A 15,254-nucleotide genomic window follows, 5' to 3' on the forward strand; every position below is an offset into this window, starting at 1 on the left:
CACCTGCAGCACACACACAGCATCTGCCATTCAAGAATCAGGTTAAGATGTGTCTCGAAAGCAACCACTCCGGAAGCCACCTCCTAGTTGTTACTTTCGCCATTTACTACATGTACTTAACGTGCATTGGGCGAATCCAAGGTTAAACCGGTTATACTGTCTGTCAAGAATGACGAATAGGCTTGAGGGCGAGGCAGAGCAATGATGATGGATCTCGGAAGGACCCCCGGATTCCAGCTTCTTCAATATCACATTCCAATCGTATTGAGCCAATCGAAAAAGTAGTAGCAACAAACTCTTGGGAGAATTTTGTGGGAGGGCTGATATGTGAATGCAAGCATAGTCTTGGCTAGAGATTCACAAATGACTTCATTCGGAATTCATCATCTTCAGTCCTTCATCAAAATCCAGTAGCATTGATTTTCTCAACAATACTGTAGGCTGTAGCCACCACTCTCTCTTCATGCCACACACACAATCACCTATTACTTGATTCATATCTCATTGAAAGGGTATGATTCAAATTCCCACATCGATTACTTAGATTTCCAGTTTTTTACTTCATTTAAGTTTCCCACATCGGGTATGTAATAAAGGTAAGTGGATAAATGATCCTATAAAATAGTACTAATACTATTAATTTTTTCTAAAATTGGAATTCATATAAAAACAATATTTAATCTACCATTAATATGTGATGTGTTTAATTCGGTTGATTTTGTTAAAACGTTAATGTTATTAGAAGAGAGAACCGTGAACGAACGCGAAATCCGTTGAATCGAATTATCACTCCTAATTTTGACAATGATTTTGCTTTAAAAAATTTGTCTGCTTCTAATTTAATCAAAATAGTAGTGCTACTTATTATAGTTAAACCCAGTGATTATGTTTTGACAATAATATAGTTTTAAAACTTTTTGTAAAATGAAAGTTGCATGTATCCAATTTCAAACATTTATAATCCCCCGTCTCATAGAAATAAGCCATTTTTTTTTCGCCCGCCCCATAAAAATAGTCCATGAAAATCGGGTCTAGCTGATTTCCGAGTTGACCAATGATAGATAGGTAGGAATGGCAGGACCTAAACCCAATGATAGATAGGTAGGAATGGCAAGACCTAAACTTCATTTTCTTCATAGCATGCCAGGTGAACACCTTAGTATGAATGCCCTTAGTTAAGATCGGGGGGGGGGGCTTCCATCCAAGGTGCTCCTCTCCTCTGGGTGCTATCGTTGATGTTGATCGTATCCCATTAAGTAGTCTAAAGGAAAGGCAAGGTTCGCCTATCGGCTCACTTCACTACGTCAAGCCTTGATTTCCCGTTATTGTGATTTATAGTAACTTTTTTTTTATTCTCTTTTACTTTATCATTTATGATTTCACAATCCACTACATAATTTCAACTACTTTTTCTGCTTCTCTCTTACTTTACCAATTATATATTAAAATCCGTGTCAACCCTAAAGGGCCTATTTTTATGAGAAGGAGGGAGTAGTATTTACATGTGCTGAAAAATTATAAGCTAAACTTTGAATATGATTAATCACCTCGTTATATGGTGATCTAGTTTACAATAATATGATTACTCATCAAATATGACGAACAATCAAATGATGGTGAGAATGATGATAACTGTAGTATGGACTAAAAATAGTTGGCATTCTCTGTTTCTCAAATCTGTGTTACATCTCATTTCTCACAAAGAGAAAACTGTCAAAATCAACAACTTCCATAAATATGCACATCGATACATATCAAAACTTCAAGTAAAAAAAGAAGAAGAAAAGAAAAAGAATACATGCTCAAGAGTTTTTCACAATCAAATCATAAACCTTCCTAGGGTAGTCGATTTACTCCTTCGTAATTGAGGCACAGATGAATGCTGCCCGGCTTCTTTTCCATCCCGGTACCCCCCTCCCAACGAAGGATCCGTTGTCCGACTTATTTCACTGTACAACAATGAGAGTAAACCATGTCAACAAGATCATAATGATGCTGAAATGAGCAAGCAATGAACATCTTACATACCTTGGCTCTACGTTTTGAGAGTTCCTCGACAAGCTCCTGTGTAGCTTGTTCGAGCCAGTGGCAACACTAGCACATCTTGTCAGCCCAAAGGGACCGTTCTCGTTTTCAGGCTCTGACAAATCAGACTTTCCGGTCTCTTGCATTTTACCTGTGGCCACATCAGAGAGCAGCATTGATGTGTGAACTTTAGCGGATGCTTGCTGCTTAGTCGTCTTCACCTTACCCTCTTGTTTAGGTTTTCTGATTCCACCGTGGCGTATACTTAGTGCTTGCTTAAACAGTTCGTCTTCGTTTTCTGGAACCCTTTGTAGTGTGACTCTTTGGAGTCGGTTTAAACCACTAGGTAGATATGGTTCTTGTGTGATCACCATACCTGGTATGAATGAAGGGACATTGGCAACAGATTTATTAACTGAAAGACTTGCGGGAAATGGAGCTTTTAGGACTGGTGGGTTGTCAAGGGCGTTGGTCTTTGTTCTAGATTTCATGACAGCTGCTCTATCAGTGGATATCGATCTCCTACTTGGGGGAGACGGAGATCTAGGCTTTATCGAGCCTACTGGTCTATCTTCGCCACAATCCTTGTCCGTAAATTTGGAAGGCAATCGAGATCTTCTCTGTTTACCGGTGGAACAACTTCTCAACTGACAATTTAACATAAAAAGATGAGATGAGATACTAATGAGACAGATATTAGGAAATCTGAAAGTGAGGAATTTCGTTTTGAGGTACGAACATGTCAGTTATTTACGAGTCAATAAAATACTTTGATGTTACCTCGGTGTTGTGACTATCAAATTGCTGCTGACTGGTCTCAGCCTTCAAAGAGGCACTGCTGTTTGATTTAGGTAAGCGAAGAGGTGATGCTCCACCTCTAACATTTGTACGATTTTTCAACTGCTCTAGTTCCGCTTCCTTCCTCTCCAATACCAGCTTGAGGTTTGAGATCTTAATATACACGAAGAGATGGTAAGAACACACGGTTAAATGAGATTGTACGAGCAGTTGATCAGGAGATACGAACCTCATCCTTGAATTCTTTAATTTCACCGGTTTCTTTGTTGGATTGAGCTGCCCCAAGGTTTATTGTGGCAACTCTTTCAGCAAATTTCAACGTGCTGATTGTCTCCCCTAGAGCATTAACCTCCGGGTTTATATGCACGAACATCAGCGTCTTAGCATGTCCTCCTGTCGAAAAGATGAGAATAACACGATCAAGACAAAGAGACTCGATAACTAACTATGTAGTAGAGTGAAGATCATTGACATAAATTACCTAGGGAATCTTGTAAGACTTGAGTTAGTTTGCTATTCCGGTAAGGGACATGGGAACTTTTTTGTGCAAGAGCAGCAATGACATCTCCGAGAGCAGAAAGAGATTTGTTAATATGCTGAGCTTCCTTCAATCTCTCGCCAACAGCTTCCGATTTATCAACCCTCTCACTTCCCGCGAGATCTACCAAGTGAAGGCAACCCCTTAGCATCGAACCAGAGACTAGCTCTTTTCCTCGAACATGAACTGTCAAAATACTGAAGCAAAAAAAAGGCGATTGGAGACCACGTATAGATCAAAAGTCACAATAAAAAATTTACACTTCCTTGGGGAAAGAATACCTATGAGACCGGCTACTGCGCACGTTCAAAGCTGTGGCACCCACAGCACGATTTCTCTGTCCGATTCTCATTAAATCCAAAACATCTTGTGTACATTTGACGGGAACAAGACTTGCATCGGGTACATTTAGACCGTTGAGCTGAGAATTGTTTCGAATCTCTAATGTATTGGTAATTAAGGAACACACACAATATAATGTAATGAATGCATATCATAAGGATAAATATTTCATAATTAAAGAACACAGACAGACAATTGGCAAGGATATCTTCTATTGCTTCCATCAGAGACCAACAAATCTCTCACTTGTTCATTGTATATCTCAACCATTTGGACTCCTACCTCGTATTCAACGAGGTCCATTCTGGCCTTCGAAAATTCAAACAGGTCCCGAAGGGCACGGTAATTCACTCCCCATGTTTCCTCTGTTGTCAAGTCAGGGCCACTCTGTGGATATTAACTTCATATTATTCACTCATTTATCATGTTTAAAAGATCTCTTGTAACATGTAAATACATTCTTCTATGCACAGCCAAATAAAATTTTTCAAAAAGGCATATCGCGATACTGCAACATACCATGGTATATGTCTTTCCAGAGCCAGTCTGACCGTATGCAAAAATACAAACATTAAAACCATCCATAACAGATCGGACGAATGCCTGTGTATCTGCATATATATGCTCTGCAAAATCGAAACAACACCAGTTTTCAACTTTGATTTTCAAATCTCTAAGTTCAATGATGCAATATGCAAAGCCAATACGAAAATCAAAAGACTTACGTTGTGTCACGGTTGTCCCATAAACCTTATTAAACGTAAACACTTTTCTTGCATCTTTACCCAGCTTAACAGGATTCACAATCATTATACTTCCATTGTCTCCAATATAATCAACCGTCGATTGCTCATTACCGTCTCCCGAGAGGAATGGTCTAACTCTACAGTAGACTCTAATGGAACCTGTGACGAATGTACTCCGTTAAATTACATTCTTCTCCAAACAAATCACTCAAATGTTCTTGAGCATTAAGGATCACCTTTTAGATCTTGAACTTGATTATAGAGAACACGGTTTTCTTCCAAAACTGTATGATATGAAGAAGCAGCTACTTCTAAACTCTTCACATGTTGACCTGTAAAAAAGTGCTATAAATTAACACACAGAACAAGTTGTTGCTACATGGATCTGCCCCGACTTCTAATTCAATATTCAAAAATAAATTCTTAATATAGAGAGTCGGACACATTCAAAACCAGAAGCAGAAGAAGAAAAGACAATGCTGAATCTCTGTGTGAATCTCACCCAAGCTTTCTATTTCTTTCTCCCATCCGAACTGAGCTTCGTTCATTTCTCGTTTTGTTTCCTTAAAAAGAGCTTTAAGTTCCTGACAACAAGTTTAGATTACAGGAGAATAGGTGAGGGCCATATTCAGAGCTATATTGCATCACAATTTGATCCCAACCAAGGCATATTTGTGGCGTAAAAGGTCTCACGACTAATACCTCTAACTGTTTTTGCTGAATATCGAGAAGCTCTACGCCAACATGAGGCTTCGTGTTCCTAGGCTGTGCTCCGTCCTTTCTTCCACCACATATACAGAAGTTAGAAATATCTTGTGATACAAAACTTGTCCTTCTTGTTAGATACTTTGATATAACTTCCCGCAGTTGGGTCTTCGACAGAGAGCCGCCATCACTACTCAAGACTTTCTTTAAGAACAAGCCAAGCTGCAAGAAAAATTAAATTAATGATTAGCTAACTAGGTTGCTAATACTGGGTTGAATTTGCAGCCAGCCAACACGTTAAACTCGTAAATATTTAGTATAACGGCCAAAACCTGATTGCCTTGGGAGACCATCAATGCCGAGAAATCCTTAACAACTTTCCTAAGCACAACATCAATGACCTACATATATGTAATATGTCCCAAAATCAGAACAATTGAAGATGATTCATAAACTAAGAATATTGCAGCTGGCTAGATTAAGGAATCGTGTTGTTTGGATGCTAAGAACCTAAGTAGTAAGTTTTCGGATACCACTATTCTGAGAATATTACTATTTAGCTACTTCACACAATCACAACTAGCCATACATACACATTACAGAGTATAATCTTACCTACCATTGAACTCGAAAGCGAATCATCAAATCCGTTGGTTTCAGCCAGGCACGACTGCAGAAGGCCGAGAGCGAAATGATCGAAGATGAAAGTGAGAATATTGGCCGCCCTGGAATCCTCATGTGAGTCAGTTGACAAGTGAAGGAGCTCCATTAACTGCTCATACTGTGAGGATTCAGAATCATCTACTGATTCATCCGCACTCTCGCTGCTGACTACCGAGGAAGGTGATTCCTTCACAAGCGACGTAATTCTCACTGTTCCACCGTATTTCCACACACCAATACCCCCAGATTGCTTCCATTCGTAATATCCTTTCAAACAGAGAATGCAGTCCACTACTTTGCCTGATGAGCCTCCCTGTAAACAAACATAGCATTTAGCATATTCATCGCGTAAAGTGTGAAACAGAATAAAAAAAGGAGCAAACCTTTTCAAGATCAGAAGCACCAAAAGTGAGGAGCTTCATTTTGGCGACTGCAGCGAGAAAATTCCTCATGTTCTCGAAATACTGAATGGCGGACTGAGCGGCCTGAAGGTCAAGCACCGGATTCTCGACCACCTACACAATTGTTCCAATGAGGTGGATGATTGAGGATTGATAGTAAGAGAGAGGGTGGGGGGAGTTATTACCTTGTGAACGGCGCCGGGATTGACTTTGTTGAGGACGTTGCAGAGGATGAGTCCGTTGCGGAGAGCCAAACAGAATTCCTCCTCCGTTGGCTGTGTTGGGAGAACCTCCGACGCTACCTGATCCATCTGCTGCAGCCATTGCACTGCCTGGTATCTCCTTGATGCTGAAATTATGCGTTTGCACACCGATCATATTATATTTCTCCTTCCCAGTTTTGATTCAACTATAATCACGTTCTTCTTCTTCATTGTCATTTTACTTTTTTTCATGATCTTTTTTCTTGGTATAAGGTTATGCAGTTATATACTGTCATTCTAGTTGGGATAATGTCTTTACACTGTAAATTTACTGTGTGAAACTGACAGTATTTCGAGAAGGTGTCACGTTTTTCAGTTCAACAAATTCGTAGTTTATCCAAATCACATGATGTCACTCATGTAGCATAATATTGTTGGACATGTATAAATTAATATGTCTAGAATATTTAACGATATTTGTGAATAGTTTATTCTGTAGGAAAAAAAATCTTAATTTTATCTGTCACATTATGCATGAAAAATTGGCATGATCTATTCTAGGTATACTCCCTCCGTCCCGGATAATTCGTCTCATTTTGACCGGGCACGAGTTTTAAGAAATGTAATGAAAAGTGAGTTGAAAAAGTTAGTGGAATGTGGATCATACTTTTATATATTAGTTTTATAATAAATTGTGAGTATGAATGAGTCAGTGGAATATGGGGTCCACTACCAAAAATGATAAAAAGTGAAATGAGACAAATTATGTGGGACGGACCGAAATGGAAAAATGAGACAAATTATCTGGGACGGAGGGAGTATAATTATAAGCTTACAAAAATTACAAATCGAACATCAAATAGCTTCGGTCCCAACTTTAGGCACGTATAATAATATGTATGTGTAACTTTATTAAAATATACTCCCTTCGTCCCGGATAATTCAGGTCACTTTGACCGGGCACGAGTTTTAAGAATTGTAAAGAAAAGTGGGTTGGAAAAGTCAGTGGAATGTGGGTCCTACCTTTATATATTACTTCCTCCGTCCCGGCTAAGATGACACATTCCTTAGCCGGCACGGGGTTTTAGGAGTAATTGGTTAATGTGTTTAATTGGAGAGAGAAAAGGTGGGTAGAAGTATTAAAATAGAGAGAGAAAGAAAGGTGAATATTTTAATAGGGGTGAGAAAAAGTAGTTGAGTGTATTAATTAGAGAGAGAAAGTTTCCAAATAAGGAAATGTGTCATCTTGGTTGAGACAAACTAAAAAGGAAAACGCGTCATCTTAAGCGGGACGGAGGGAGTAGTTTTATAATAAAATGTGAGTAGGAATGAGTTAGTGGAATATGGGGTCCACTACCAAAAATGGTAAAAGTGAAATAGGACAAATTATATGGGACGGGCCGAAATGGAAAACTGGGACGAATTATCCGGGACGGAGGGAGTAATAAAGATTAGTGTTAATGGTATTAAAAATGAAAATAATACTGTATGTCACTATAGTTATTGTAGGAGTAATATAAAATGATTATAATATATATGTGGTAGAGTAAGTTGTAAAAAGAAATAAACATGGTTTTATAGTTTTATTAAATGAGCAAAAATAAACATCTTGTTACGGAACTAATTATCACTTAATTTGGGTAGCGCGCCAAGTCAAATTTTAAATACCGAATTTTCAGGGTAAAACAGCTAACCAAATATCCGCTCCGTACACCTGAAATTTAACAGCTACTGTATTTTTGAGCGTTGATTAAAATCTCATCTACAGTTAAAACATGATTAGTGTAAGTACGGCTCGGATCGAAATTTACAGCCGTAGATTCCTGACAAAATCGAGCGGCTGAGATAGACATCCTCATCACCTCGATCGTATATTAATTCGCAAAATACTCTCAATCGAATACAGCAGCAACACGCATCGACAAATCAATTTGGGGAAAAATGTCAGGAAGAGGAAAAGGAGGCAAGGGATTGGGAAAGGGAGGAGCCAAGCGGCACAGGAAGGTGCTGAGGGATAACATCCAGGGCATAACGAAGCCGGCGATCCGCCGCCTCGCCCGCCGCGGTGGCGTCAAGCGCATCAGCGGCCTCATCTACGAGGAGACCCGCACCGTCCTCAAGATATTCCTCGAGAACATCATCCGCGACGCCGTCACCTACACCGAGCACGCCCGCCGCAAGACCGTCACCGCCATGGACGTCGTCTACGCGCTCAAGCGCCAGGGACGCACTCTCTACGGCTTCGGAGGCTAGCTAGGGTTTTGCGATTTGGGGAAATCGTTCTCAATTCTTTGTAGATTAGGTTTTTTCTCGAATTATTCAGATTCGTCGTTCCAATTGTTGGTTTAGCAGATCCGATTTCGGAACAATTCAAATTTTGATTTCATCAATTGAAGAGTGGTGTGTGAAATGCAATAATTCTGGTACGCTTAAAAGGCGAATTTTGGTTTGATTAGCAGATGAGGTCCACCACTACTTTAAATTTACAATTCAATTTCACTTTTGAAATTGAATTGTTGAATTTTGGTTTGTGACCACTGCTTTTGACTTGTTGCAACAGATGAGCTTCTTTTTGTTGGTTTTTACTTTTTTTTTTTATGAAATCATGAAATTGAAAGCATACCTGCTTCTTCGGCTTTTCTGGATGCTAATCCGCGATCGCTGATGATTTCGTTCTTGTTGGGAGAGCTGTATATGGAATTGTGGTAGCTCTCTTGTGGCATTTTGATCTCTTCACACTACCAATTACACTACACGACAAAGGCTCAGAATTCAGAAATCATCTCAATTCATGCAGGCAGGCACAATAAATAATTAAATTAAACAACTTCACTGACTCTTTCAAATTTTGAAAAAAACGAATAAATTACTACTCCTTATCCTATTATTCATCGTTAACAACAATAACAAAGCCGACTGCGAAAATGCAGAAATCCTCATCGAGTTTGGAAATTCATAATTAAATAAAACGGAAATGATGATACCTGGTTGCCGGCGGCGATGAGGTTGAGCGAATTCCGGCGATCAGGTGGTTCCGAGAGAATGGGAGGATAAGATCATTAGTGAGATTTGAACTTATTGTTGAATTGTGAAGCGGTGAATTGATGGAGATGTCGTGAATTGTGATGTGAAGAATTGGGGAGAGATTCAATAAATGCAGTGGAGAGAATATGAGCAAATTTTCACTCAATCGAAGAAGAAAAGGAAAAGGAGGTAGCGATGATTATTTTTATTTTATTTTATTTAAGAAGGCCGTGAAAAAATAAAATGTCCCGTTGTCTCCGCTTTTTGGAACGGGGCCACCGTAGTATAAATATTTTAGTAGTATATGAATTTTGGATTCATTGTCAAAATTCTCTAAATATTTTAGTCGTATGAATAATGAATTTGATATATGGCATATGTATGCAATTTCTGTTCAAATTTAGTATTAGATCGCGAGTCAAATCGAAATTGTGAATAAGAAGGAATGTGATAATCAGATTTCAATTATTATATGGACTTTAATTACTAGAATTATATTAAAGGGGCGTTTACTTAAAAAAATAATTTTATCAATCATAAATAATAATTTAACATATCCATTACTCCTATAAATACATTGTGAAAAAAGTCAAATTTATAAATAAAGTATAAAATGGGGTGAATCTTTTTTAGTTATTCCACGTGGCGAGAAGTGGGAGTGTTGTGGAACGTTGGACTGGGCGGCAAGATCTATTATTTGATATGCTTTTATAAGCTTTTGTCATTACAAATTTGATGATGGTGGGCCTCCAAATATACCATTCTTCTATGCTTAATTGAGAACTAATCAAGGGGCAGGCCAGCTGATCTACTACACTTGTCTTTTAATTAATTACATGTTTTTTTGTTACTGAATTAGCTGCTTTTAAGGGCATCCGAAATGGTGGGGATGATGCGACGGACAATGCGCAGAGAATACCCCATCGTCTGTCGCATCGTCCGCCATTGTGGACGACACGGACGATGGGTTGGACGATGCTCACGCGTTTTGTTTTGTTTTTTTTTTGTTTTTTTTCAAAAAATTTTCTTATTTAAACACTACAATTCTCTACCATTTCACACACTCCAATTTCACATCTCTTCAATTTCTCCAATTATTCTCTCTCATCGTCTCAAAAATGAATCCCGACGACTACGATTTGAGTACATCGGATGGCTGCAGACGGGCCTCGACTCGAGCCTTGTTCGAGGTCGTTTAACAAAATTAAATCGAAGAGATAAATTATTTATGATAATGATGATGATGGAGGAGCACTCTTGCGATCATCATGATGTTTTGGCTTAGTGGTCCTTGAATAATCTATGTTAATTGGATCTAGTGACTAGTGGTGTGTGTGAGCGTGGTTTTCCAATTGATTAATGCACCCCTTTACGAATTAATACAATTGTTATTGTGTATCATAATAACTTTACTATACGTACATATAAACTGACTTTAAACGCAAAAGGAAAGAAAACTTCTCTACACAAAAAATGATAAGAGCAACAGTTTAGATTTTTGTTTTTATTTTACTACTAGTATATAATATATGTCATGCGTAATATATTCAATATTTTATTTGACTATGCAAATAAAGTCTCAATCTATTTAGACCACGATATTCAGTGTTTAATTGCACTTAATTTAAGAAATTAAGCTATTATAAATCTAATCAAAACAAAGCCAAAAAGATGAATTAATGAAGGAAAGCCACTCTATTGACTAGAAATTAATTTTTTAATGTGGCCATTTAAATTGTCACTAGACAGTATATCTAGTTACTATATTTTCACTTTCTACACATCATCGATCTCAATTTCGACTCAATTTTTCTAAAGTTGACATAATACTTCACAATCTAAAGAAATTAAAGTTTAAACTTATTCAAAATATGTTTTGAATAAGAAAATGACATTCAAATAGTCCTAAAAAAAGGTGTAAACAAATTTTATGTTTATAACATAATTTGATACTAATGACCACGGTCTAGTGCAAAATATTTTGGAAGGATTTAGGTTGTATTATTAATCGAAGCTTCGGTTTAGTGGATAAATCGTCAAAAATTTGAAAGACGTTTAAGAATGGTTAGACCCGGGAATCATAAAGGGAAAAATAGAGGTCTGAATATGAATCCTTGGTCTTTGTCAAAATTTGATACGCGAGCCCAATAAAGTCTTGATGCCATAAAATTTGCTACAATAAGCCCAATAAATTCATTAAAACAAATATTGAAACTAAAATTGGTGGGGTGTGCCTGATCAATGCAATAGTGCAACGCAAAGGCGACACATGAAAACCCAAGTAGCAAGCTACTTTGATGGGTCTTCCCCCTAAAAAAATAAATTTAATATCGTGTGAGTCGATGACTCACATATCAGATATTAAACTGATAAGAACAGATACTACACTTGATCTTAGCCAAAAGGCCGAGAAAGGTATGAGTTCTCCAAAGACTGACCCATGATTTTGTACTAACATGGTCTGCACTTCCTTCCTCTATAGCATATTCGATGTGGGAATAAAATAGCAATAGTGATGGTTAGATTAGACAACTCAAACATGCATTCATCTACAATAAGAAAACAAGCACAAGGTTGTTTCATTTCTTGCATCGGTGCAGCACAAACATGTCCAAGGAACACATTAACTCCAACAACCCCCAAACTCCTCCTCCATGTACACCTCCTTTCCCACACAAACTCACAACTGTTATCAAATGTCATAACTATCATTACTTATTAGCTGCTTCAATAAATCAAAAACAAAAAGATTTGAGTCTGTCAGACAGCTGCCCGGCCATCCTAACTGGACCGGAGTCCAGCCAAGAACGATCATCTACTGCACCACGAGCCAGAAACCTGACCCGAGGAGCTGTTAATCACGCTCTAGCCAGGCAGCCATGGTTCATCCACCAGACATGGTTTCCTGTCTCCTTAGAAATCAAGGATACAAAGGTACGAGCCTATAGAACAGATCCTGTTCAAGTAAGGTCGTGCTTGCTTCATGAAGCCATCAATTTATGTACCTGTCATTTATTCAATAGGAATTCGATGTGGGACAACAATCAATAATCAAAGTCACGGTGTTAGTGTCATTTGAAGGATTTAACCGGAGTGGAAAGAGTTTCAGATAAATGGTAAGATTGCAACCACGCTCAAACCACCCAACACATTTAATTAATTCATTGGTATGACAGAAAGATGTGGAATGTGGAGGTGATAGAATAAACACTAATTAATTAATTAATTTATTATTCCCTTATTTACCTTTAATAAATTAATTAAAATTATTAGCACTACTCATTTTTATACTACTTTCAAACAAAACACTAATTATTAACAATTCTCTCATTTATTTATTTCAATTTTTCAGTTAATAATTTTCACAAGGATCGAACCTTTATGTTTTTGCTTCCTTCCTTTTATATGTTGTGAATATAACTCCAACATTGTCACCACTGCTCTCGGAGCAGACTAGCAAATAGATACATGTATATTCATATTTAAACTAAAATTGGTAGGGTGTGCCTGGCCTATGCAATAATGCAACACAAAGGCGACACATGAAAACCCAAGTAGCAAGCTACTTTGACGGATTTTCCCCCTCAAAAAATAAATTTAATATCGTGTGAACCGATGGTCCACATATCAGATATTAAACTGATAAGAACAGATACTACACTTTATCTTAGCCAAAAGGGAGGTAGCAGGGACAGTCCTTGCCATTACAGGCACGGGTAACTCTTTCTCCATCAAGTAGTACTTGTGTAACAATCCAATTTTCTGAATGATACATTTAAAACACTTATTCTGTGAGTTAAGTTATCTACGTGTTCAGCTCAATATGCCAAATTTATTGGGAGAATTAACCATGTATTATTACACCACTAGGAAGCCTCAATGTCCTGGATACTTCAAAACCGGGGCAGCCATAATAATGTGTAAGAACCAACTCAAATACTGTAGTGTAGAAGAAGAAAACAAGCTTATAACCAGCTTCTCTTCCTTTGTTGCCCCAACACTCGAGTATAGTCTTCACCAATATTTAGCATCTTACATTTAGTAGTATGACTCCAAAACATTAATATAACATAACTATGGCAAAAATGCATCCTAATTTGCCATTAGAATTACCTCTTATTTGGATATCCAACCGGAAATATGGAACAGAATCTAAATTATAGCATTGTATTCAAATGATGCACCACCTAATCAAAAGTTGAAAAAACAATTTTTCAAAAAAAAGTTTACAGTCTGTCAGACAGCTGCCCGGCCATCCTAACTGGACCGGAGTCGAGCCAAGAACGATCATCTACTGCACAACGAGCCAGAGACCTGACCCGTGGGGCTGTTAATCACGCTCTAGCCAGGCAGCCACAGTTCATCCACCAGACGTGGTTTCCTGTCTCCTTAGAAATCAAGGATACAGAGGTACGAGCCTATAGAACAGATCCTGTTCAAGTAAGGTCGTGACAACTTCACCAAGCCATCACACTATATACCTGTTTTATATTCAGTAGAACTTCGATGTGGGACACTAAAAATCAAGGTTTAGTGCCAAAATTACTTTTTCAGCTTCATATCGTTAACAGTATGTTACAGAAGAAGAAGCCAGCAGATTTACCACATTCAGTGTCCAGTGATGCAATTAAAAGTGAAAGTGAGAATTATTGAAGAGAATAAAACTAAAAGCATATGTGAATTTAAACCTCAGTAAGGTGACAGCGGCGAGTAGCTGGACGGAGGCGGCGGTGATGGTCTCACATCGTCAGTAAATTGAAGGAAGAAGTGATGGTGATTTATGGAGAGGAAGAGGGGGAGACAGACATGGCTTCCATTTTGCTATTTGTTCGATTCCCAATTATCATAAAAAGTGAATGAGAGAGAGAGAGAGAGATGAGATGACGGAGATGAAAAGTCATTTTTGACAAATTAGATAATTTTAATTTATTTACTATTGTAATAAAGTTCAAATTTGATCTACTATGCCTACATATTACTCCCTCCGTCCCAGTTTTAGAGTCACATTTTACCATAAAAGTCCGTTCCAATTTTAGAGTCATATTTAGAATTTTTCATATTTGGTCATACAATTTTACCCTATTGTTCATTAAAATAATAGAAAATTTTATGAGGGTGACAAATTAAAAAAAATGATGCACTTGAATCTTAAGAGTGTTATTAAATGGGCTATTTTATAATTATGGTTTATAGTTCTAATAATTACATTAAGAGTTTTTTAAATATTACTACATTTATAAGTATGACCATAATAATAATACATACTATTAACTATAATATCTATAATCTATCTATAAATATATAAAAGGAGAGTTTTGGGAATAATTACATGAGTGGCATTGATAATATAAAAAGATTTTTCTAATATACTTACTATATTATTAAATTTAAATATTGTGTAACCTAAATGAAATATTAATACTATGACTCTTCATTTTTTTCATGATTAACTATCCACTAATGATATTAATTGTCACTTACCCACTAACCTATTATTTTTAGAATTTATATAGTTGTCAAATTATGAAGAGATCAATTTAAATATGTATGTGGACGTACAAGTCAACCATCTTGAAGATTATGGCCGGGCTTCTTGCTCCAGACAAGGTAATCTTGATTCTTCCAAGTTCGTTCCTTTCATTTGGTATTATGTTGTACATTATCTGATATTATTATTATTGATATAAGCTAATTTAGATTGGGATTGACTGTCTTCTTGTGGACTCTCATTAATTATGAACAACTAGGGTACTGAGGTATTGATTCGCGGGAGAAGACGGCACGGGTTGATCAATGATGAGGAACTATC

At 37.4% G+C, this 15,254-nt stretch overlaps 2 protein-coding genes, 1 long non-coding RNA gene and 4 other non-coding genes across 8 annotated transcripts; 1 reads left to right on the plus strand and 6 right to left on the minus strand.

Moving 5' to 3' along the window:
* Nucleotides 1-1,640: 1,640 nt before the first annotated feature.
* On the minus strand, nt 1,641-9,630 carry KP1 (kinesin-like protein 1). 2 transcript variants are annotated; one of them, XM_089056469.1, is made up of 18 exons: nt 9,406-9,629; nt 9,045-9,171; nt 6,404-6,567; nt 6,201-6,332; nt 5,774-6,130; nt 5,487-5,555; nt 5,152-5,376; nt 4,952-5,033; nt 4,686-4,781; nt 4,429-4,608; nt 4,223-4,329; nt 3,910-4,090; nt 3,643-3,805; nt 3,305-3,558; nt 3,053-3,216; nt 2,806-2,976; nt 2,029-2,672; nt 1,641-1,949 (listed from the first exon to the last, which is right to left on the minus strand). In XM_089056469.1, exons 2-18 carry the CDS (start codon nt 9,142-9,144, stop codon nt 1,820-1,822), a joined length of 3,219 nt encoding a protein of 1,072 aa, XP_088912595.1. In that variant the 5' UTR covers nt 9,145-9,171; nt 9,406-9,629; the 3' UTR covers nt 1,641-1,819. The 2 variants fall into 2 exon arrangements, with proteins under 2 accessions (XP_088912595.1, XP_088912599.1); XM_089056473.1 differs by lacking the exon at nt 5,487-5,555 and having other exon boundaries at nt 9,406-9,630.
* LOC125222453 (histone H4) lies at nt 8,316-8,856 on the plus strand. The gene has a single exon (XM_048125075.2). The coding sequence runs from the start codon at nt 8,363-8,365 to the stop codon at nt 8,672-8,674; it is 312 nt and encodes a 103-aa protein (XP_047981032.1). The 5' UTR covers nt 8,316-8,362; the 3' UTR covers nt 8,675-8,856.
* A 2,038-nt stretch (nt 9,631-11,668) lies between the features above and the next one.
* Nucleotides 11,669-11,864, minus strand: LOC125185835 (U2 spliceosomal RNA). The gene has a single exon (XR_007170324.2). It is a non-coding gene; the product is annotated as a U2 spliceosomal RNA (small nuclear RNA).
* Nucleotides 11,865-12,195: 331 nt separating this feature from the next.
* LOC148934438 (uncharacterized) lies at nt 12,196-14,319 on the minus strand. The gene is made up of 2 exons (XR_016130546.1): nt 14,134-14,319; nt 12,196-12,450 (listed from the first exon to the last, which is right to left on the minus strand). It is a non-coding gene; the product is annotated as an uncharacterized LOC148934438 (long non-coding RNA).
* Nucleotides 12,200-12,419, minus strand: LOC148934439 (small nucleolar RNA U3). The gene has a single exon (XR_016134780.1). It is a non-coding gene; the product is annotated as a small nucleolar RNA U3 (small nucleolar RNA).
* Nucleotides 12,942-13,135, minus strand: LOC148934440 (U2 spliceosomal RNA). Its single transcript, XR_016134766.1, has one exon. It is a non-coding gene; the product is annotated as a U2 spliceosomal RNA (small nuclear RNA).
* LOC125185809 (small nucleolar RNA U3) lies at nt 13,676-13,895 on the minus strand. The gene has a single exon (XR_007170305.2). It is a non-coding gene; the product is annotated as a small nucleolar RNA U3 (small nucleolar RNA).
* Nucleotides 14,320-15,254: the final 935 nt, after the last annotated feature.

The sequence above is a fragment of the Salvia hispanica genome, chromosome 1 (assembly GCF_029641045.1).
Source record: "Salvia hispanica isolate PSC_SH4W2 chromosome 1, Shi_PSC_v1, whole genome shotgun sequence".
In the NCBI taxonomy this organism is placed as follows: domain Eukaryota; kingdom Viridiplantae; phylum Streptophyta; class Magnoliopsida; order Lamiales; family Lamiaceae; genus Salvia; species Salvia hispanica.